At 32.0% G+C, this 24,425-nt stretch overlaps 1 protein-coding gene and 1 long non-coding RNA gene across 3 annotated transcripts in view; one reads left to right on the top strand and one right to left on the bottom strand.

Moving 5' to 3' along the window:
* Positions 1 to 777: 777 nt before the first annotated feature.
* LOC122533415 overlaps positions 778 to 24,425 on the bottom strand; it is a 32,477-nt gene continuing 8,829 nt past the window's right edge. The window contains exon 2 of the mRNA XM_043663069.1: positions 778 to 2,363. Within this exon, the coding sequence (XP_043519004.1) occupies positions 1,474 to 2,358 (885 nt within the window). The 5' untranslated portion in view covers positions 2,359 to 2,363 and the 3' untranslated portion in view covers positions 778 to 1,473. The remainder of the gene's footprint in view (positions 2,364 to 24,425) is intronic.
* Positions 5,911 to 22,816, top strand: LOC122533416. Of its 2 annotated transcripts, XR_006307708.1 has the most exons (5): positions 5,911 to 6,570; positions 6,660 to 7,112; positions 7,198 to 7,344; positions 7,424 to 7,682; positions 22,096 to 22,816. It is a non-coding gene; the product is annotated as an uncharacterized LOC122533416 (long non-coding RNA). The 2 variants fall into 2 exon arrangements; XR_006307707.1 differs by lacking the exon at positions 22,096 to 22,816 and having other exon boundaries at positions 7,424 to 8,978.

The following is a 24,425-nucleotide window of genomic DNA, read 5'->3' as shown; positions in this document are numbered from 1 at the left end:
GACTCGGAAGTTAATCGATCTGACGAATGTGAATAAGTTTAGAAAATAACTTATTTTGGAGAGGATATTTCGTGGTTGATGATGGTTGAGGTTTGGAAACTTTTTTGCAGATAATCACGAAAATGAAAAATTCAGATTCTCGGATTGTAATATTAACCCATTAATTAAACTTAACTCGCAATCAGTATAGCAAAGTAATAAAATGTCAATTTGCTACGATCCTGATTTTAATTAATTTAATCTGTTAAAAAATCAAGCATTTTTTATTATACTATATTATATATTATATTGCTATTACCATATTTAATTTATTATAATATTATATTATAATAAATTAATAGTAATATTATTATAATAGTATATATATTATACTATTATTATAATAGTAAAATATCATTATAATAGTAATATTATAATAAATTAATAATAACATTATATTATAATAGTTGCTATTACCATATTTAATTTATTATAATATTATATTATAATAGTTTTTTTATATATATCCTGATTTTCATTAATTTAATCTGTTAAAAACCAAGCATTTTCTATTACACTATATTATATTATATATTATATTGCTATTACCATATTACAATTTATTACAATATTATATTATAATAGTTTTTTATGTTTATCCTGATTTTCATTAATTTAATCTGTTAAAAACCAAGCATTTTCTATTATATTTATTATGTTGCTACTACCATATTATAATTTATTATAACATTATATTATAATAGGTTTTTTATATTAGTATATAATATATAATATAATACACTATATTATAATTATATTATGAACATTTTCCTTTCGTTGTTAAATCTCACGAAATCGTAAACTAGCGAATTCTTAAAATTTCACGATCACAGTTAAAAGAGAAAGTGAAATTTCATAACGAAGTAAATTTCGTAGAATTATAAAATTATAAAGATATTGCAAATCACGTGTCATCCTTAATGGGTTAATGCAACTTTCACGCTGTCGAAGAGAAATTCGAAGTGCTTCAAAAATGAAAACAAATTTCACAAACTCTGATAAATTGTTCCAACACGACATTCCGCGCAATCAAACACTGTAGTCGAATTACAAAAAAAAAAAGAGAGATTTCATTTCTCGAAACCCTCGTACCCTCTGATCAATCGAATTGCAGCTTTAGAGTAAAAAAAAAAAAAAGAAAAATCTTCCAACTCGGGAATTCTAATCCCAGCAATCCACACCGAAGCTTAACCATCGACAACCATACGTACTTCTAATCCCCGGTATCACTTCTAATTCTCTGGTACACTCGCTTGCGCTTTATTCGAACGTGAATAACAAATCCCCGTGTTTCTTCATCACGAAAACTGGCTGCTGAACATCATCCGCTGGCGGATGAGCGATCGTGTCACCCGGTAATCATCCTGGCGATTCACACCAGGACTTCGAGGATGGTTCGTTTGCGCGTTTAGCAGCTGGCCAACACCGCCGTCCTCAATAGTATGAATTATCCTGCCGGTGGCCGGGGTACCGGAAAGGCTGGCGCGCCCCCGCGTTCCCGTCCGGCTTCAACAGAAAGAAACTAGTCGGCTTGCCGTTAAACACGTACGGCCCGTTCTCCAACTTGTTCACCAAATCGTCGGCCGGCCTCGGATTGCTCTGCCATTGGTAAATCGACGTCGGTTTCCCGTTGCTCACGAACTCCGCCGACAGGCTGTCCAGTTTGGTGATCGGGCTGTCGATCGGCTTCTTGCTCGTCTTCTTCTGCCACTGGTACACCGACGTTGGCTTCCCGTTGCTCACGAAATCGATGGGCAGCTTGATGAACGGGTTGGCGGGCTGCTGGTAAGGTGGCTTCGGTCTCGCGGGCCTTGCGTACGAGACCTGCGGCCGAAGATTGGCCGTGGAGTATGTGGGCGGTTGCGAGATGTAGCCTAAGCCTGGCACGAACATGTAGGGCGTGGGCGGTAGCCTGATGTAGAAGATGTTGCTCTCCTCGTATCCGCTGGCTCGTTCGCCGGTGTCGAAAAGCTGAGGGACCAGCGGATAATTGACGAAGATGGCCTTGTGCTTTCGAGTTGCCTTTCGCGACGATTTCTCTCTCTCGTTGGACTGCTTGAGGGGAACGTCGGGCTTGTCTTCTGCTCGATTGTCGTCCCGTGTCCTGGCTAGCTCGTTCGTTCCGCCGTCGGTCTTCTCTGATTGCCTTTTTGCCGGCTGATTCGTCGCGTCCTTGCCGGTGACAATCCCGGTTTCCGTGGAAACTGGAGCCGCGTCCTTGTTCCCCGGGAACAATCGAGCGTTCAGGGTGTCGCCGAGCGGCACTGCTGCGGCCGATGCTACCGCGCACACCAGTATAGCCACCAGGGATGCCTTCATGCCGGCTGGAAAGAAGGCGAACGATTTTCATTGGTTTCGTCTTGAGTCGACAAAATATATATATATATATATATATATAGAACAATAAAAGGACAAAGTGTATTCGCGGAGCATTTGTAAATGGCATTTTGAAGAAATGTATGTTAAATTCATTTGAGTGCCTTTCGTTATAGTTGCTCTTGAAGAGTAGTACTTTAAGATCGTGTGTTCGCTTGAGAGCATTTGTGACAATTTTTAATTCCAATTTGAATTTTTAATATTTTATTTAGAATTCTTCTCAATGAATTTTTATTGGATCTGTGAAAGAAGATTTCAATTCGTTCAATAATTTTTCATAGTTCACGTTGCAATTTACGAAATTTTGACTGTAATATTATAACAGAAAGTATAGTATTAATAATAATAACAATGATATTAAACAATTAATAATTAACATAGCATTATATACAATTTTGTAATATTGTAATTTTAGTGATGTTAGACAGTGAAACACTCTCGAGAGCAATTCGCGATAATTTCATTCTGACCATAAACGTGACACCAATTTAATTCTTATCGTTCGATTGTTTGCTTTATTAAAAAATATCCAGCGAAATACATCGACCAATTCAGAAAGATCGAGCAAACGTAATCCGGCTTACAGTCGATTTACCAAGTTACCCCTTTCTCAGACTGACAATCAGATTAAGTTATTATCCCTGAAGGAATATTATCCTCTTTCCACTCTCAAAATATCGAGCTAAATTCCATCGCGAACTCGAGGACACGTTACCTCTAAATTAAACCGACTAACCATCTATTGGACTAATGCGACAAGCGGATGACATTAAGCATGCAAAACGCAATCCCGGTGGAAGATAGGGTAGAAACGATCGTGTCATCGTCGAAAGACGAAACAAATTATCGTCAACTTCGTTTCGCACAACTTCATTTTAGCAACTGAAGGATTTAATTTTTATTTAGCTTTGCTTAGCTTACTATTTTTTTATTTTTATCATCTAAAGCTAGACGGTTCTGTTGTAGAAATAGAATTTGTAAAAATCTTTGTATTTTTGGGATCATGAGTGTTTCATAGTAAATTCATCGTAAGATTATCCGCTGTAAAAACTCGTTTTATAAAACGCCATCGTGTATGTATGCGAAATATCTGGTTAAGATGTTTGTCAGAAGAATAAATAGAAATTAGTTTTAATAATTTCATGATACAACTATGATAATTATACGTACAACCTTCGTAGCTTTCTACACAAAATTCATGAATGACAAAACAATTCGCAGTTAGTATCATCATTTATCAAAAATATCGTCGCGACATTTTTTAACGGCGGTGAGTTTCTACTTAGAAAGATTTGTGATATTTCGTTCAAAGATCTGTAGATATTCAGAAACTTAAAGAAAACCGAAAACTGTGGGAAATTCCATAGATGAGTGGCGTTTCTTTCGAAAGATTTGTTAGATATTTCCAAGTTTAGACAGTGAATTTTTATTTCCTACATTGCTCTCTAGCTTCAAACATTTTCATAGTCTGATCGTCTCACAGACTAAAAAATTTTCCCCTCTATTCAAAAATTTTCAGATATTTAGCGACTTGAAACAAAATTTGACTTTCCATTGGCCAGATTGCCGATTCCGGCAATATTCAGTCGTTTCATCTCTAGTTCAAACGCAGTGCGTCGCGATATCGAAGGTCTCTTCCTCCTTCGGTCGCGTTGCACCAGTTGTTTCTTCCCTCCCCGTAACCGACGTCGAATAAATCACGCGTCACCGTGGCGTATAAGCGAAAACGTAGAAAAAGACGAGGCCTATACGTGGACCGAGCGAAAGAGAGAGAAAGAGAGAGAGAGAACGAAGGGGACAAATTCCGCGCGCGGCATTTAGACGGCGGGCGTACATTCCGCGCGTCAGTGTTTCTTCTCGCGGCGCGACCGCAGCACAAATCCAAAGGGAAAAGAACAAGAGCATCAGGAATGGTAATTGAAAGCGGGTTATAAAATCGTCGAGTCACGCATTCCTGACCGAGCGAGAACTCCTCGTCGAAGACCTTGCAGAAGGTCGGTCATACTGGAGGAGGAAAAGGGAGATGCCAAAACGATCCCATTCAGAGCGGGTTTCGTAATAAGCTACCAGCTATACAATATCGTAACGATAACTATAGATACCACGTGAATCATTGTTCAATCCGTTGCTGTTAACTTGACGTTCTCGTCTTCTCTGTTTATCTTTTAACTGATATCTCGCTTAGTGGACGTTTTTATATATCATGTTGTGTATTTCTGTAGTTTTTTTAACTATCAAGTTTGTCAAAAATTCGCAAATATCCACGAAGGTGGATAGAATTCGTAATTTCTAGGATAGTAGTAAAAAAATCGAAAGAGAAATAAGATAATAAATAGTTGCAATGGGAGAGAAAAATAAGATAATAAATAGTTGAGAAATTATTGCAATGCTCTAACAATAAGTTATAAACGTTTGAAGCGTATGATTTAAGTTTCTTATCGTTCAAGATTTATAACATAGTCGTAGAATTACATCAGAAAATACAAAATTCGGGTAAATTAATTAGAACACCATACTGCAGGAATTTTTTGGATGAATACACTTTCTTCGTTCTTTAGTCTTCACTCTGGTCAAGAACTAATTAACTAAAGAAATTAAAGTATTTATAATTTGTGGATAATCATTACTTCTTGAGATTTTTTATATAAAAAATACACATTACATTTTGAATGTAGGAATATTTTGCATAGCTAATTTAAACAATTTCTTAAAGTTGCGACTAACTTTTGTTTCAGAAAGAAATATTCATTGATTCAATTTCATTTTATGTGATACATAAACGATTCTAAAAAGAACCTATTATCGTTCGATAGGATGAGAATTTTGAGCATGCAGCAGAAAGTATGTAAATACCCCGTGAACCGGTTGTTTATTATTTTAGTTTCAGTATTAAACCGGTACATGTTGTCCCTCTGCTCTCTGTAAGAGGCGTGTAATCGAAGTGGCAGGGTTTGGTTTAATGATTTCGAATTAGAACGTTTTACGCTCGGTTGTACCGGTGTTTCCATCTTAAACGGATTTTAAATCGTCCCGCCGATTGATTCTCGTGTTTCACGTCTTCGGCCGAGATGGTAATTAAAGCTCAAGCTCGTCCGACCACGTGACAACACGCGCGCGAATTTACACGACAGAGTTGGGAGCGCGATGTAATACCCTCGGATATATTCAGATTCCAAACGAGTGTAATTAACGCTGCGACTGATCGATTTAGAGGATAATGGTGGCCCGTCACCGTTTACGATTAAGTACCAGTTGATTGTTACGCGATAGCACGTTATTACCGGCGTCGGGTTCCTTTTTCCCCCCTCGAACAGCTGTCAGTAAGGTAAACCGACTACCTTTCCTCTGGCGGGTGATGCAGTCGGTCTACAGGGACCTGTGTTATCCGCCAGCGGTCTTGTTTCACCTGTCTCGCCGTTGACAACACGCTCCATCTGACCTCGCTCGTCCCGCCCTGGTTTTGCATAAAATTTCGACGCGTCATTTCCGCGGGAACACCTCCTCTTGCTTTTCGCGCGCGCTTTCTTTTTTTTTTTCGCACGGATGCCTGAGTGACGTCAGCAGCTTTCGAAGCGACAGAAACGGGACGTAAGTACCTTCGAGTTGTCACGTATTTCATCGTCATCCTTCGTTCCTTTGAAAAAGAAACGAACGCTGCGAGTAATTTGAAGAGATCCTCGATATGTGTTTCGCACATGAGTGTCGAGGATTTTAAGAATGTCGATCATCGAAGATTACTACGTCGGACAGTACGTGAGTCGAGTTACGAGATTTCAAGCGTCTCGAAGGGCTCTTTCGGGGATTCAAACGTCCAGGCTCCTCCTCGATCGTTTTTCGTCGTTTCGAGCGCACCGTTATCTTGCCGAAATGAATCGGTACGTACGTACATATACACGTGTGTATCTTTTTTTTACAATGATCTTTGTCAGAAACGGCGACGGGAGAGACGAAACGAGAGTGTTGGTAATACACACGCGCGGGATGATGTTTTTCAACTTGTGGTGGCGTGCAGATCGCACCTTCGTCACGTGTCATTTGGTCCACTCTACGTCCGTTAGCTTGGAATTTCTTTGCAGCCTCGAAAACAGTATGTTCACGCTTCGCTTTGTGAAAAGGAATTTACAAAGCGACGTTGTACCGCCTCGATGGGATCAGGTAACTATAGAATCACTTTTACAGTAATTAGCGATGCCTCATTTTTTTGGTCAGCGTTGAATTAACGACACTATTCTCGAACGGCGTAGCTGAGAACGTGATGATTTTAATCGAAGACGGCGGCTGCACACGTTCAGGATTTTGAACCCAGCTGAACAAGCTCGAACCTGTCGCTTCCGAATGAAATTGCGGAATTACAAAAAGGTAGAACATAATGTGTAATAAGACTCCGATACACGTAGGGATGAGAGACGAGCTAGCTATCGGTGGGAAATGGGCGCAGATTATATGGAACAAGGCTATCGACATTGTGATTACGCGGAGTCGAGAACAATTAATTTATCACGTGAAAGATGATTTGACATTCCACGACATCGTCCTTTTTCTGCGAGGATTGAGGCTTCGACGATTATTTGTTCCTTTTTCCTCTCTCTATTGGATACTTTCTCGTTAACCCTCAATTTTCGTGGATGAAAAGAGAGAGAGAGAGAGAGAGAGTGACGACATTTTAAGAAATAGATACTACGTTTAAAATACGAGAGGTATGTATTTACTTAGGTAGCCAAAAAAAAAATATATATATATTTTTTCTTGACTTCCATTTGGATACATGCAATTTAATTTTAGAAAAATCGTGCAGAAATAAGGACTTCTATTGTATTTGAGAATATGGAAACTCAAAAGATGATCAATATTATGAATAGATTGCAAATTTTTGTATTATCACATAAAGAATATACAAAACGTATCCAATATTTTTATAATACATATTAGGTAATCGTTAAAGTTCTACATCATTGAACTATATCTTCCAAAATATGGATTTGTATAAAAATTTGTAATCTAATTACAGATTACAGTCATAACTCGTCTATTGAATGGAATTAGACGAGGAAATGTGATGTATGTATGCATGTGAAACTTGGTTCGAGCGCGAAAGTTAGCTCAAAAAGGCGATATTTAATTATTAACGGGTTTTCGAGGGAATTCATAAAATCTCCTCGCGGCGATTTACGAGCTCTTGTTTCGGTTTGATTTTCATCCGGTATGAATTTTCGCGTAACTCGCGAAGCTCCTAATTAGCCTTCAACGAACAACGGTAGATAACTGCGGTGAGTAATTGTTGATAATTCTGTTTTGATCTCGACGAGCAATTTCAATTATAGGTAGATTGTATTTATGTATATGATTCAGGTTTGAATCGGGCTTGAATCTTACTCAAATGAAATTTAAAATTTAAATAGATCTCTGTTGCAAATTGCAGATCTTTTTTTTTTTTTTTGCTTAATATAAAATCCTAAAATTATAAAAGAAACGTTTATAACTTAATGTTTTTCTAATGTTTATTAGAATAATTTAATATTTATTCTAAATTATTATACAACAGGGTCTTGCTAGGTGCTAGGTTCATCAGCAAGGTTTATTAAGTGAAATTCACTGATTTTTAAAAAATGAAAATTAACGCGCACTTTATTAGTTTATTAGTAACATATTTGCATGGAAATGATACTATTTAAAATAAATCTCGAGTTTCAAGGGATAATTAAGAGAATTTTGTCTTCGTTTTGACATTTGAATATTTTATAGAATATTTTGTAGCATTAACATTAATATTAGCTATAATACCAAGTTTTGTAAGATGAAAATTAAAACAACAGAAAAGACCACTATATTCAAGGACACATATTCAACTTCAAACGAATTTAACTGTTCTCCACCAAACCAATCAAGATTACTGATAAACTACTAAAAATCATACAAATATCTTTGACGAAATTAGACGTTTTGTTTTATTAATTAACAGCAGAAACATTCATTTAATTTTCAATGAATCACTTGCAATGTATCTATGTACATGTTACCTAATGTGTACAGTGTTGCTATTAAACGTAATTGCATGCATCTCTTTACTTTCTAATTAAGCATGCGTAACATATTCGGATCATAATAATCCGCAATGTTGGCGCTAAAAATAATTCGCCGTGATTGCATGTTTAATGAGAAGTCGTTGCTCTGCTTGATGATTCGCGATAAATTCGTGGAAAATTGATCGAGCATATTCGAAACCTTCGTTCAGACGGTTCACAGACAAGGACGACCCGTGTTGTGGTCCATCATTCTCGTCTCTCTGTTCGCTCGTGCGTCCCTAATTATCCAATTTTACGCTACCGGCCTCCCAGTACGGTAAATATTCTCGGTGGCACCACACATCAAACTCCAGAGTGGCAGGCTAGAAATCTTTATACCCTGATTCGTTTGGTGCTCGAGCAAATGCGAAGCACGTGTTGCAACCGATCTTTCCCGCGACCATTATTGGCAATTGTGTTGGAAACGATCGTGTTACAGTGAAGAGTATAATTGAACTGGTAACCACAGGTCCTTGTACAGATCCTACCGTTAATATTAAACTATACAGAACGATGTACTAAACGTGTATTGAACAGTGCATAACGATAAATTTATAATCATTGTTTTTATAATGAATATAGGTATATAAGTGAACAATGAATAAAAAGCATGTACATGAGTAGATATATACAAACAAGACATATAAAAGACATATATACAACTGAGCAGTGGATAAAAAGATGACTAACGATGCGATTGTATTAATGAATGAGCGCAGTGAAGAGTTTGATTTGAATTAGTAACTACAGGTATTATTAATTCTCGTTTAATACTGTGTTAATGTTAAGATATATGTACAGAATGAATTATTCACGTTATACAAAACGACCATTGAACAATGTATAGTGATATGTTATATAAAACGATATAATACTTTTAATTACCGCTTTCTTAATGAACATGTACTAATAAAGTGAAATTGAACAGTGAAGAGAAAGATGAATAATAACATGAGTGTATTAATGAGTAAATACAGTCAGAAACATAACTGAACCAGTAACCACAAGTACTGCATAAATTCTTCATTATTATTGTTAATTCATTATAATAAGATATAATGACCATAATATGAAGAAATATATAAAATACCTGAAATATATTTGATAATAAAAACAATATTTCATCGAGATTCTATCTTTTACATTAGTAATTATATTAGTAACTTTGTATATATTAGGAATATAATTAAATATAATGTATATATTAGGAATATAATTAAATATAATTCTTTTACTCAATTTTTACTTCAATGGTCGTAAATTATATCATGTACACTGTACACATGTTCATCATAAATTCGTAGAGGGAAAGCAAAAAAACTGTGACAAAGTAAAAAATAAAATTAATCTAGATGATCGTAACACAAATGTATTAATTTATGAAAGTTAAAAATTTGATTACAAAGAAAAACATTATTGAATATTTCTTGTTACAGACAATTAAAGAAAATATTAAACAATATCACTATGTTATGATATAATATAATAGTACATTATATTAATTTTAACTACTTAATAATTATATTGTTATTTTTAATTATTATTTCTGTATAATAATTAAATAATTATTATATTATAATACAATATATATTATATTATATTTATATTATTATTAAACATATTATATTATTATATTATAATATATATTATATTATATTAATATTATTAAACATATATTATTAAATTATAATATATATTATGTTAATATTATTATTAAACATATTATTATATTATAATATATATATTATATTATCACTATAATAATTTAATTATTATTTCTGTATAATTTAATATCCAGCAACAGTGAGAAATGATCCGCGCGAAATCTGTAACTGTTGGTTCAGTTTGTATACATGTTCCCTTGTAAAGAGTTTCTATCTTCGTCGTCAGAGATAAACGCAGCGGTACGATTAAACAGCCTGCCAACGAAACAATCTGCGCGAGCTGAAAATGTTGAGCAAAAATTCTACTCCGTTGAGTGTTACGGTATTCTGTTTGTTCTTGCTAATGGTTCCGTTTCTTAACACGAAATCCGCGAATCATTTATTAACGCGTGATCCTAACCGCTACTTCTGGAAGTTAATTCAAGGGTACTCGGTTAACTATCCCATCCTGTTACAGAGTCCAGTGTTACGTTAAAAATTCGTATAACAATGTTTCGTTGCTAAATCGCGTTAATGCGGGAATTCTTTCATTCGTATTTGAAACGGAGGCTCCTCCGTTTCTAACGTTAAATCTCGTCGAAATTTCTCATTCGTAATCCTCTTTACGGAATAACTTTCGGTAGAAATTCACGTGTTATCGACTGTATTACGATTTTTATACATAAATACACTTTCTGAAGAAATTTCAGGTTTACGGCGACCATTTTTTTTTTTTTTTTGATATTAATTTAGATACTTTCTGATATTTAACTTTATTACGTTTGGCGAGTCGTACAAAAGAGTTCAAATTAAATTGAGAATAAAAGAAATTTGCAACGAGAAATATAAAAAAGAAATGTATGAAATCTAGCTTCGAAAAGGAAAGGAAACGTTTCGTGAAAAATATCGTAACGAAATTATATTAATCTCTCAATGAAATTGCACTGAGTGTCCAGTTATTTATGCACGTTACTGTATCTCTTTTAGCTACGATTTTAGCTAACAGGTTGAAGATAGCCAACGAAAGAAAGGACCAGGAAAGTTGAAGGGTTAGAAGTATTCGCGTTAGTGTGATAATTTAAGTATCGCCAATTTCAGCGTCATCGAAGGTCGCACGTGGCTTCTCTAACGAGCGAGTTTGCTAGACTTTCTCATAATTGCACCGGCAGTCACGAAGGCTGCAGGTGGTTCTCGCGAGATCCCAATCATGTGAGTCAAGGTGTTCTGACTCTGCACAATGCTCCCCTCCCCCTTCCACCTCTCGACACCTCAGATACACGCAATCCAAGATTCCGGATTTCTGAGACTCGGTCTAATTTCCTAACTGTACACGATTGTTCTTTTCGGAATGTAATCCCTCATCATCCCGCCATCATCAATCTATCCCTGCGAAACATCCGTTAGAACAATTAGATTAACCCCTTTGAGGATTTAACTTTTTCACAGTGTGGCACGGCGAAGAAAAACTCGAACAAAATTGTGCTATTACAGATTTCACATGATCGAATAATAATACATTATATTATAATTAATTATTAAGAATTACTTATATTAATCATTCAGAATTTAATAATATAAACTATAATGTGTATTACAAACACATTTAATACTATAATACAATATTATATGTGTTTGTAATACACTATAATGTGTTAATACTATAATAGTTCAATACAATATTATATTAAATAAATTATAAGAAATTAAATATATTGTAGTAAATATTTCAATATCGTAACAAATTATTAGGCATACTACTTGTATATTACAAATACTTCAAATGTAGAATTTTTTTTATTTAATTTTGTAAAATTATACTACCTAGAATGTTTAATACTTTCTGTCACAGTTAATCTTACACTGATATCCAAAAAATTAGAATTTCATACAAACAGCCATATATAAATGATGTCAACGGAAATTATGTTGATTTTCAATGAGTTAGTATTACACAATATTGTTGGATGACAGATAATTTTCTTTTTAATTGCAAGTTAAGTTCTTATGTTGCAAATTTTATGTATGTGTGTGTTTGATAAATGTTATGAAATACTTGGATATTAATTGTTTTTAATATACGTCTAATATTCAAGCTGCTGCTATCAATTCCAAATCTCAAATCTGTCTTATGTAGTGTGTAATGATTAATATTTATTTCCTATAAAGAGTGAGACATATATACTTTTTGTAATGCAAGGAATGTTGAGGATAAAGATAAATAATTTCCTCTTTCATTCTCTGAAACGGGTCATTTCATAAAAGATGATTTCCTTCAGTAAATGTAAATATCTCACTTATGATATATTGAATATTTTCAAGTATCGAAGTCAGAATTAAATGTAAATAATTTATAATAATTTAATATAAAATAAATCAGAAGTCAGAACATATAATTACAATATTCATATTCGTTTAAAAAGAAAATATGGTATTTGAAAGGGTTTTAGATTCAGTTGTAAATTACAATATTCGTATTTTCAAATACTTGCAAATTACGATATTCGTATTTCAAATACTTGCAAATTACAATATTACAATATTACAACATTATTTACAATATTACAATTACAATATTCGTATTTTAAATACCTGCAAATTACAATATTCGTATTTTCAAATACTTGCAAATTACAATATTCGTATTTTAAATACTTGCAAATTACAATATTACAATATTAAAATATTATTTACAATATTACAATTACAATATTCGTATTTTAAATACCTGCAAATTACAATATTCGTATTTTCAAATACTTGCAAATTACAATATTCGTATTTTAAATACTTGCAAATTACAATATTACAATATTAAAATATTATTTACAATATTACAATTACAATATTCGTATTTTAAATACCTGCAAATTACAATATTCGTATTTTCAAATACTTGCAAATTACAATATTCATATTTTCCAGAAAGTGTATGAAAAATTCGATTTTATCTAAAAAGAAAATCCTCACTCTGATCAGTGCCTGTCCAACGAGAAATCCAATTGCAAGTGAAATGATTCTCTTTAAATTGTCAAGTGGCATTTGTCGAGTAAATACGATAAAATACGATCGTCTGAAGTCATTGGATAGCTGAACGCGCGATAAAATCGGTAGATGATCCTCTAATTATCTCGAGCAGGGATATTATTAAATAAACGCAACGTTATTGTCCCTTTTTTTTTTTTTTCTGTTCGTTGCGGATAAGTACCGTAAGGAATCCCTGCTCGAAAAATTGGCTTATCCTCTAACTGTAACGAGATCGTCGAACACATTTCGACGATGTAATAATACAGTAGTCTCAATAGACAATGAGAATCTCGGCCCGATCACGCGTTACGAAAACTGAGTTAACCTCCTTCGAGACCTTAGCGGATTCCACGGTTTTTTCGTTGATCTCTGTCCAATAAAAAGCCTGTTCTCTACGATGATGGCTCTTTTATTATTTAGAGTTGAAAAAAATTGAAGGTTTAAAAAGGCTGGAAATATCGATCCGATGTTGAGTGTCAGTTCGGCGCATTTGAAGGATTTTCTGTCCGTGTCAATTGAATTAAAGAGAAACGATAGAAATTAGGAATCATTGTGAATGATTGTCGTGGATAGTTTTTGTGTGATTCATGTGAAATTTGGACAAGAACGGACGAGCTTTAGGATGTGAAACATTTTCTGACTTCTGAGAATCGATGAAATTCTGGATTTGAATCCATTATGTATTGAAATCGACAAAAAATAATCGTATGGAAATTATTTTGATTATGCATTATGTTTTCAATAACATACGTATGCAGTGACTCGCGAAAATATTCCAACAGTTTATCATAGAAAACCTTATACGTGTGCGTTATATAAAAAACTTGAAATTTTCATTAATTCTGTGAGACACGTCATAATTTATTTTAGAAATAAGTATATTACTAGTTGAATTTATTTTAGAAATAAGTATATTATAAGTTGAATTTATTTTAGAAATAAATATATTATAAGTTGAATTTATTTTAAAAATAAGTACATTATAAGTTAAATTTATTTTTAGAATAAGTATATTATAAGTTAACTTTATTTTTAAAATAATTATTATTATAAGTTAAATTTATTTTTAAAATGAGTATATTATAAGAATTTATTTTAAAAATAAGTATATTATAAGTTGAATTTATTTTAAAAATAAGTACATTATAAGTTGAATTTATTTTAAAAATAAGTACATTATAAGTTGAATTTATTTTAAAAATAAGTACATTATAAGTTAGTAGTTTCACCACGTGTACATACTAAACACATATGTATAATTCAACTCTCATTTGAGAAAACGACATTATTGAATGTTTCCTAAAACACGATCGACTCGGCAAAATCAATAAATCGATGGTCTCGATCGATTGAAAGTTCGAAATGGAAATAGTTTTCGCAGATAATTTAAAGTATTCGACATTAGAAAGTTCATCGTCGATTCGACGTGTCGACAGTCTCCCACAACGCGAGACGAGAAATTAAAAAAGGCTTAAAACTTGACTTGCTTCAATTAGTATGTACGGTGAAAGTCGTAACATGTTCGTTTCACGCGAAATTTAAACGAATGTACTATCTGCCGAGGGAAATTAACGTCTGATAGATTACTGTAGATTATCGTGGTGGATTTCTAATAATGTTAGGAATTGCGGAGAAATTATACAGAAATTAGGGATCGTCCAGGTAAAATTGTCGAATAGAAAACCAACGTGACTAAAACGAACTCGGGCTAACAAGACCAGCGAGTCGATTTCTCGAAAATGAGTGGTTTTAAAAAAGGTACAATCTGTGTTGTCAAGATAAATTGCAAGGTAAAGTCAAAACGGGTTTCGTTTCAATTGACTCTTTTTTATTAATAGATTACGAATTTTTGCGCGTTCGTGTGAAGTTTAAAAGTATGAAAAAATATATGAAACGTTCACAGTCGTAATATTCAACAGATAAAATGAATCTGCTTTTTCACACGTATTTATAAAAATATAAATCTGCAGTCTAGTTATTAGCATTCAGATGCTTGAGAGATTATTACTCTAACAATACTATTGTATTAATTGTTTTTTAGTGCGTTAAAACGCTTATTGTGCTTGGCAGAAATATAAATTTCATCTGTTTCAATGAAGACATATTTTTACGTGAAATCGTGTATCGTGCCACTTCTCAAATTTAAAATCACAAGAAATTCGTGTAACGGGCAAGTTAGCATTAAAATTCATGTTATGTTAATTGTATATTTTAAAATAAATATATATTTTATATGCAGTTAATATATATAAAACATGCTCGTTATCAGAATTGTAAATTTTTCGTTTCGTTCTCTTTATTTCATTGCTTCTCGTGTAAAAGGTTATATGTTAATCAAGTACAATAAAATAATTTGTTCCTACCAATTGTAACAAGTGTTCTTGATACATTAAAGAATAATTGATTTCTCAAGAATTCTGTTACAATCAAATGGCAGAAAATCAATGGTGTAAAAATAAATTGATTATCAAAATTAATGAAAATCTGTACAGTAGTCTTCATATTCATTCGATTAAATTTTCATTAAAAAAAAAAAGAAAAATTAATCTGCAGAGAAAAGAATTGATACTATATTTATTTTTATTTATTGCATTATCTATCTAACACATTGACTATTACATTGATTATTTTTTATTGAAAAATGAATGAAATAAATTTTCGTTCGGTCAAAAGAAATTTCCTGTAAATCTTGATATGATCGATTAAAAGCGACTTTAGTCGGGCGCAGTAGATTGATCTCTTCATCGTCAGACCACGTAAACGCGCATCCCGTTAGAGTTGGCATAAAAATGGATGCGATTCTTCAAAATGTTGCATTGCTGTAAAGAAGCAACGGTATACTCTCGAACTGTATTACACGTACACGTGGAACGATTAACCTAAATAAATACTCGACGTATTTACGATCTTGAACGTCTTAAATGAAACAACGAGCGATTCACTTTTACTCGATATGAATTCTCTGTTCTTTGGATCTCTGTGCGAATATTTATGCAAATTCAATTCACGTTTTCACGAATGAGAAAATCGAAAAAAGTAGAATCTTGGTAGAGAATTATTTTATTTAGTTTTATTTAGTTTTATTAAAATATTTTTAAGAGCTCTGGATGTCGGACATTTTATTTTTGGTTGTTACGTGGTTAAATAATATAATATGTATATTATAATATATATATATTATAATGTGAAAATAATATAAATATATATTATAATTGTAATATAATATAAAATAGTTATACTATATTACTATATTTATAATATAAAATAGTTATCTCATAACTACAATGTTCAAAAACAGATTCGACAATGAATTCGATATGATGGAAAAGAAATTTTTAAAAAAATGCAAAGAATATTGTTATTTTTTCAGAATAAATTAGAGACTGTTCTTATCCCCCTTTAATATAATATAAATATAACTCACAGTAATATTTTTAATCTACTTTAGCATTTTCTACACAGTAATAATATTCTTAATATTCATAATTTAAGTAATATTCTTAACTTGTAGCAATATATTTTCTATTATAATATTTTCAATCTACTGTAGCATTTTCTACACAGTAATAATATTCTTAATATTCATAATTTAAGTAATATTCTTAACTTGTAGCAACATATTTTCTATTATAATATTTTTAATCTACTGTGACATTTTCTACACAGTAGTAATATTCTTAATATTCATAATTTAAGTAATATTCTTAACATGTAGCAACATATTTTCTATTATAATATTTTTAATCTAGCATTTTAATGTAGCATTTTCTACACATTAATAATATTCTGAATATTCATAATTTTAGTAATATTCTTAACTTGTAATATTCTTAATTTGTAGCAACATATTTTCTACATAGTAATATTTTTAATCTATAAAAAAATTTCTTTTTTTCTCTCTCTCTCTCTCATAAATTCTATAGCAAACAGTAGAATCTTCTTACTACACGTGCTTTAACAATTTACTGGCTCCCTTAGGGAGTAATCTATTCACCTCCAAGTTTTCGTTCCAGCCATTTTCAGCCCTTTAGATCGCGTCTGCGTTTTATTTCATCGTCCATTTCTTACGTCCATGTCTTTCTTTCCTCTCCTTGACGATCCCCCGGGAATCACATTCGCCCGGCGATTCACTCGCGGCCTCTTGTTTTCCAGAGGTTGCACCGGATAATTCACGAATCGCCAAGTGTTTCCTTGCCGATCGGCTTCCTTCCTGGCGAGGCCGCGCTCTCGGGCGTGTGTTTCGCCGATTTGTATTCGGGATCGGTAGGAAGTGAAATCTCGGGAACCGGTCGGATTCGCGTTGTTAGGCGACTGGCGTGCGAAAAAATTGTCCGGCCATTGCCAAACAGATCACGAACCATCAGTAATGCAGTAACGATCGATCTTCTCTATCCTACCTACAGAATTTTCGACGAACGAACGACGAAAGAGAGACGCTCTCGAATTTTTTCAGACTTGTACATACGAAATGGCGAAAGCCAGACCGATTTATTTCGTTTCCTTCTTTTTTTTCTCTCTCTCTTTTAACTAGGTTAATTCCTTCGTCCTGATTTTTCCCTCTTTTGTCGTGCGTACGATGATTTTTGTTGTCTCGACGTTTCTTTTCCATTTTGAATATTTCATAATGCATTGTAGAATCTGAATGAATCGATAAAAATCGAAGCAATAAGTCATCCTGAGATGCGCGATAAATTGATGCGCATCAAGTTGATTGATGACGACTAGATGATAATGATAATCGATAATTAATTTATGAGCGACACGTGATAAATGACGTGTAATTGTTTATCGAGAATTTGGAGATGCAAACATACACACAATGCATGTAAGGATTTCTAGCAGTAGTCGAATAATTTACATTATCATTATATAATATTAATGTTTAAATCTGTAATATTATTTAATCTATCATTAAATCTATAATATTTTGATCTAGCATATTATTATTGATATTTAAATATAAATCATTTCAATAGTAGTAATATAATACACTATTACTACTATATAACATACTGTTACTATATTAATATTTCATATATATAACTATATATCATAGATTTAATTACAAATGTAAGTTGTATCAAAGTTTGAAAATACTATATTAAATAAAAATAACTCGAATGTTAGTTATTTTAGTCTTCGTCAAAATTTAGAAGTTACTGTAGTATCAACTGGAAATAACTCGGATGTAAGTTATTTCATTCTGTTGTGATCCAACGTTTATTAAAAGAAAAAGAAAGATAGAGGTTTCAAAAATGCAATAGTTTGCGGATATTTATTTATATACCTTTATTTATCATTGACAGTTAAGAAAATGAAAGTCAGGTAGACAAATTTATTTAAATATTAATATATTTAAATATTTATAATATTTATAATTTATAATATATTTAAGTATTTATAATATTTATANATTTATAATATATTTAAATATTTATAATAAAGTTAGGTAGAAATATATATTTACATATATTTAAATATTATATATGTACATTGTGTGCTTTTTGACAGCTTCAAATTTTCGATTAATGCATAATGCGACAAATACATAATAAATAATTAATTATACATATATATATATATATATATATATATATATATATATATATATATATATATAAAATATTAGATATAACACACACACACACACACACACACACATGCATAGTTATTATACAATAAAATGAATTTATCATACACTCAAAGAAAAAAGAAATTTAATATCCACGAGTTTTTGAATTAATTTTTGCCCATTTACTCGACAATTTGAAACAAAATCCTCCTTGCCCCGGTAACCTCGTTCAATTTTTCAAAGGAAATCGGACACGTTTCGCGGACTGAAAGAATGCAAGAGAATTTTTACAGTACTTGTAAGTGCGATACGAGCGTTTACGACTTGGCGGTGTTCGTTGCCTCGCAGTTCTCTAATTGCAGATCCTCCAATTATTTACAGCGGATGTTAGAGCGGATTGTAACGAGCGGTTATAATTTAACGGCTGGCGTTTTTTTTTTTTTTTTTTTTTTTTTTTTTTTCGAAGGTAGCCAACGTTTTGGCCAGCTGGTTGGAAATATGGTACGCTCGCGAGGTGTCGACGATGCTAGCCGGCGAAATTCTTCGCGTTTTTCCCATGCCATACTCGCTGCTCGCGTCGAGTAACGTTCACGGTGGCTGCTCCTATCGGAATACCAATTAGTTGCGGTGATAAAGATCGTGATCGTCACGCGCAATCTGCTCGACTCGCTGTCGATGAACGTTGCGTAATCGCGTTTTTTTTTCTTCTTTTTTTCTTTTCGATCGATTTTCAGCTTTCCTCTCCTGAGTTTTTTTTTATTGTACGATCTCTCCCTCTTGCTGATTCTTCTCGGAAAGATCATTTCATTCAGAGGACTCGCGAATGAATCGGCGATTTGCTTTTTATTACTCGACATCACGATCGAGCGGATCCTTCGTGCTTCTTCGTACGTCGACGTGGAATATATTATCTCAAGGACGATGTCTGCTTTAGTCGCGATGAAGTTCGTTTGATCGTAACGATGTTCGTTTCAAAGTTTGAGCGTCGTAACGATTTAGGAGTGAATTGCTTAATTCTTCGAATTTCTGGAAGTTCTGAACTTTTTTTTTTTTTGAAACGTTGGACTTGGGAAATATGGAGCTTGAGACTCATGGGATTTTGAAATCTTGGATCTTTTGGAAATTGAAGATCTGGAAACTTTGGAATCTTTAAGTTTGAAGTTTTAAAGTCTTGAACTTTTGGGAAATTTTTGAACTTTTTGCAGCTCGAAAGTACGGAGCTTGGGAATCTTGGGATTTTCTTTGAAACAGCTGCAGAATTTGGAAGTTTCGAAACTTTTAAATTTGTAATTTTGAAAGCTCGGGCTCTTGAGCTTGAGCATTAAAATTTTTGTACTTTTAGGCTTCGAAAATATGGAGTTTGGGATTTTGAAATCCTGAGACTTTTGAATTGAGACTTGAGAATTTGGGAGCTTTGAATCTTTAAATTTGGAATTTTTAAAGCTCAGAATTTTGAAACTTCTTAAAGAAATCTTAAAACTTCGAAGAAGAATTTTTAAATGTTTTGAAACTCTGGATTTTGTATAATTGAGAAATTTTTGAATTTCGGGATATCGGAATCTTGGAATTCTGGAAATTTGGAATCTAGAAATTTTGATATTTAATATGGAATTTTAGAATTTTGAGATCTTGGGATTTTATTGAATCGCAGAAAGTGTAAAACACGAAGTAAAATTAAACAATTCAAGCAATTAAGCACTCGAATAATCTAAAGCACATAAATCTAAATCATCTGATCCAACGATGCTAAAATTCAAATTCAGATATCACAGAACTACAATTTATTTTTTAATTACGAGCATAACTCCATAAACAAAGGAATGAAATATCTTTGTATACATAGGGTGGGCCAAAAATCACTATTAAAATAAATCAAACGTTCAACAAGAAATAATGTTTAAAACACGATGAAAAAATCATGTTCGAACTTAAATTTAACTTGAAATTAGTTTTCTCCCATCTTTTGAAATTTTGGTACTTTTAGCCTTCGAAAATATGGAGTTTAGGATTTTGAAATTTTGGACAAAATTATTTTAAACAAAATAGATAGGAAGAAACTTTTGGTCTACCCTATATATATATCTCAACAAGAGGAAGATACATTAAGTGTTTTCGCATCGTGAAATTTCCGTTTCGCAGTTTCTCTGAAAGTTTCAAAAATTGCGAACATTCTCTCTTAACGCGAGCAACGAAACCAATGTCCGGCGCATCTCTACACGGCTTTTCAATTAGTCATTAATTCTCGCGCGGTTGAATGTAAATGGGACCGTTATACTGTCCTCTCGAATGCGGACCACCAATTTATACCGTTCGTAAAGTGGATAAATGATATAGAAAGCGGTAGCAAAAGTAACGTGTTACGTTTTTTTCATTTCTTTCGATAAGTCGATCGACAGGATTTAGAAAGATGTTTCACGAGAATTTCATACTTTCATATCATCGTTTTACGCGACAACGATCTCGGAGGGTTGTGATTCGAGTTCATTTTATTTGTCATCGGATTCCGTTAGTGAAACAACTGAGGAGAAATTTAAAAAATTTTTTTCAATGTTGTGGATATCTCTCGCAGAACTATTTTAACAATTGGGAACTTGTTGAGTATATCAGTGATATATTCAACAATAATTTTTAAAATTTAACAGAATATTAAATTAAAAATTAGATATTAAATATTAAATTGAACATCCGAAGGATTGATGAAGAAATGAAGAATTTTAATAAAATTTTATTAAAGTTTATTAAAATTTTATGTGTTACTGGATGCAATATTCATAATAGAATATTAAATTCTTCACACCGCACTGTCTCAGGATTAAGAATAAACAGAAAGATATATTTATCACGTTTTACTTGTGATTTATTTATTTATAATGAAACAACATTAATAAAGGAAAAGTTCCAAAATCTTTCATCCTTCGTAAAATTGAATTGTACATAGGATTAACCAAAAAAAATTATTTATATATATTTATATATAAATAAATATAAATTTCAATATAAATTTATATTAAATATATATATAAATAAATATAAATTTTAATATAAATTTATATTAAATATATATATATAAATAAATATAAATTTTAATATAAATTTATATTAAATATATATATATATGTAAATAAATATAAATTTTAATGTAAATTTTTAAATATATATATATAAATAAATATAAATTTATATAAAAATAATTAATATTAATTAAATATATACAAAATTAATATTAATATTAATATATATACAATAATTATTATTAATATATATATATACAAAATTATAAATAAATATAAATTTATATTAAATATATATATATAAATAAATATAAATTTATATTAAATATACAAAATAATTTGTATTAATACATATAATGTCTTTTCAGGAGGTCCTCACGTTCATCAGTGCAATCTTACATCACACAAGGTGCTTCCGTATATCAATTTTTGCGAATCCGTAAAGGGTGGGACGAGTGAATTGGACTTTAGCCAAGAAAGCGGTAACACGGTGTTCCTCTCATACATTTCAATCTTAGGTATTTCATAAGCGCCAGTGGGCTTGTAAGATAATCGGCACGTCTCGATGAACAGAGACCACCGTGTTACGTGCATTTACCGGTGTTCGACTGCAGCTGCCTTCATATTTCATGAGGCAGCGTGGTATTATATTAAAGCATCAAGTAAGTGATGCAGAGTGACGATGAATTATTAACACAATTATACACAGAGAATTTATTAGCCATTGAATTGGAATTTATTTATGAATTCAGCGGTAAATTTTCTTATCTTACTGTTGCTTTATAAGAATTGGTAATGAATAAAGTCATCGGTGGATGTCTTTATGTGTTTGTGCTGTTTAATGTATCTTATTTAACTCCTCCAGTCTCAGTTATCAATTATATTGTATTAATAATTTTATTTTTAATTCTATTTAAAATTGATAAAGGAGTTGTACAAGTAAAATTAATCGTTTCTGAAAGGGAACTTTTAAAAATTCATCGAAATCGATGATAAGGCAGAAACCAGAATAATCTGAAGAGGAATTAAATTTGAACCAGTAAATTCTGTGATTTATTAATAATTATTAGAATATAATTCGCAATAATGGCAAATACAGCCTCTATTTATAAAATAACAATGAATTGCGTCTTAGATGAAAAGTAACAGTTTTTAAATAAATAAATAGAGTTATGTCCAGTCAAAATTGGCATCTTATATATTTTTATAATTTATAAGCGTGCAGGTGATTTTAGAATTCTGAAATTCTCTAGAACCTATGGTACGTATGTAAAATAAAGGAAAGTAATAGCACGTATAGTACAGTGTATAAAATAGAAGAAAGTAAAATTGAAATTAAAATTAAGAACAAGTAAATTAATATTAAAATTAAAATTGAGTCATTAATGAGAGAGAGTCAAGACGAATTGACTGTCAAAAAGTATCACAGAGACGACATTCCAAATTAAACATTAATTCTCCCAGTTCATAAAAGATTTAATTTTGTGTTTTCTACATCTCTATCGAATAGTGTCTCTATATCTTTAACTACTTATTGACCAAATTTCAACGCTGAATAAAATCGATCCAATGATTCGTCATTGATGAACATGGTCATTAGCGGTTACTTTCTCTAAATTCGTACCTGATAATTATCTGATCTCTATAGATTTTTAAGGACCACTTTTGGCTTTCATAGACATTAATTCCATCCTTTATTAATGGTATATAATAGATAGGCTGTCATCTCGTGAATCTTGTATTAAAAGTCAGATAGAAGTTTGAAAATAATTAAGTAATAATTCTTCTTTGCCTGGGTTTAATAAAATAACATAAACAATGTTCTGTTTTGCTGTCTCTAAAATAATGTTTCTAGTTTCTACCAATTGTGTAGTTGCTTTCCTGAATTGTGCCTTGGATTAATGGAATAATTTTCACGTAAGATGATAAATAATTTTACTAACAGAGGGCGTTCCAAAAAAAAAAGAAGCAACGAAGCAAAGAAATTTCAAATGAAAAGATCAGATAATAAAGGAAATAAATGAAGAGCAAAATAATTTGAAAGAAGTAAGAAGTTAGTCAGAAAGAAGTCAAAAGAATACGTTGATCATACGGTGTGAAAATAATGAAAGATCGTACGAGGACGTCAGGAAAAAGAAGATTCCAACAATTAAGAGAAGCTAATAAATTAACAACCTGCAGTAAAAGGACTCAATGATGACATCGAACACGAGTATGACAAAGAGAGATGACAAGACACTTGAAAAATATTCAATGATACTAAAAAGAAGAGGAAAAAAGACGAACGTTGAAATGCAATAAAGGCTAAAAAATGAATTCCAGCGATAAGTAGTGTTAGACGTCGTTATCTAGGATAGCAGCTTTAGGTGTGATTGGAATACTCATTAGTACACGTCGTGTAACCAAACTACCGGTATATCAAGTTTTCAAGAAGTTTATATCGCCCCATTTTGCTCGTTGCCTGGATCTTTGGAATTTATAAGAGAGCCTCGAACAGTTAGGTCTAGATATAGCATACTCTTTCCTTAACTGCATCGCGACTCGAGAGAGAAAGTACCAAATATAATTTGGAGCTTGTATAAGTGCACACTAGTTTTTATTATCGATTAAAAAGATTTGTCGGAGGTTGTCATAACAGAGATTATATTTTTGCTATTTTATATAATCTTGTGTATTGTTGTGTGTATTTGTGAATTTA

The sequence above is a fragment of the Frieseomelitta varia genome, unplaced genomic scaffold, assembly GCF_011392965.1.
Source record: "Frieseomelitta varia isolate USP_RPSP 00005682 unplaced genomic scaffold, Fvar_1.2 scaffold_526, whole genome shotgun sequence".
Classification (NCBI taxonomy): Eukaryota; Metazoa; Arthropoda; class Insecta; order Hymenoptera; family Apidae; genus Frieseomelitta; species Frieseomelitta varia.
The sequence above is the reverse complement of the archived record's forward strand: the minus strand, read 5'-3'. Positions and strand labels throughout refer to the sequence as shown.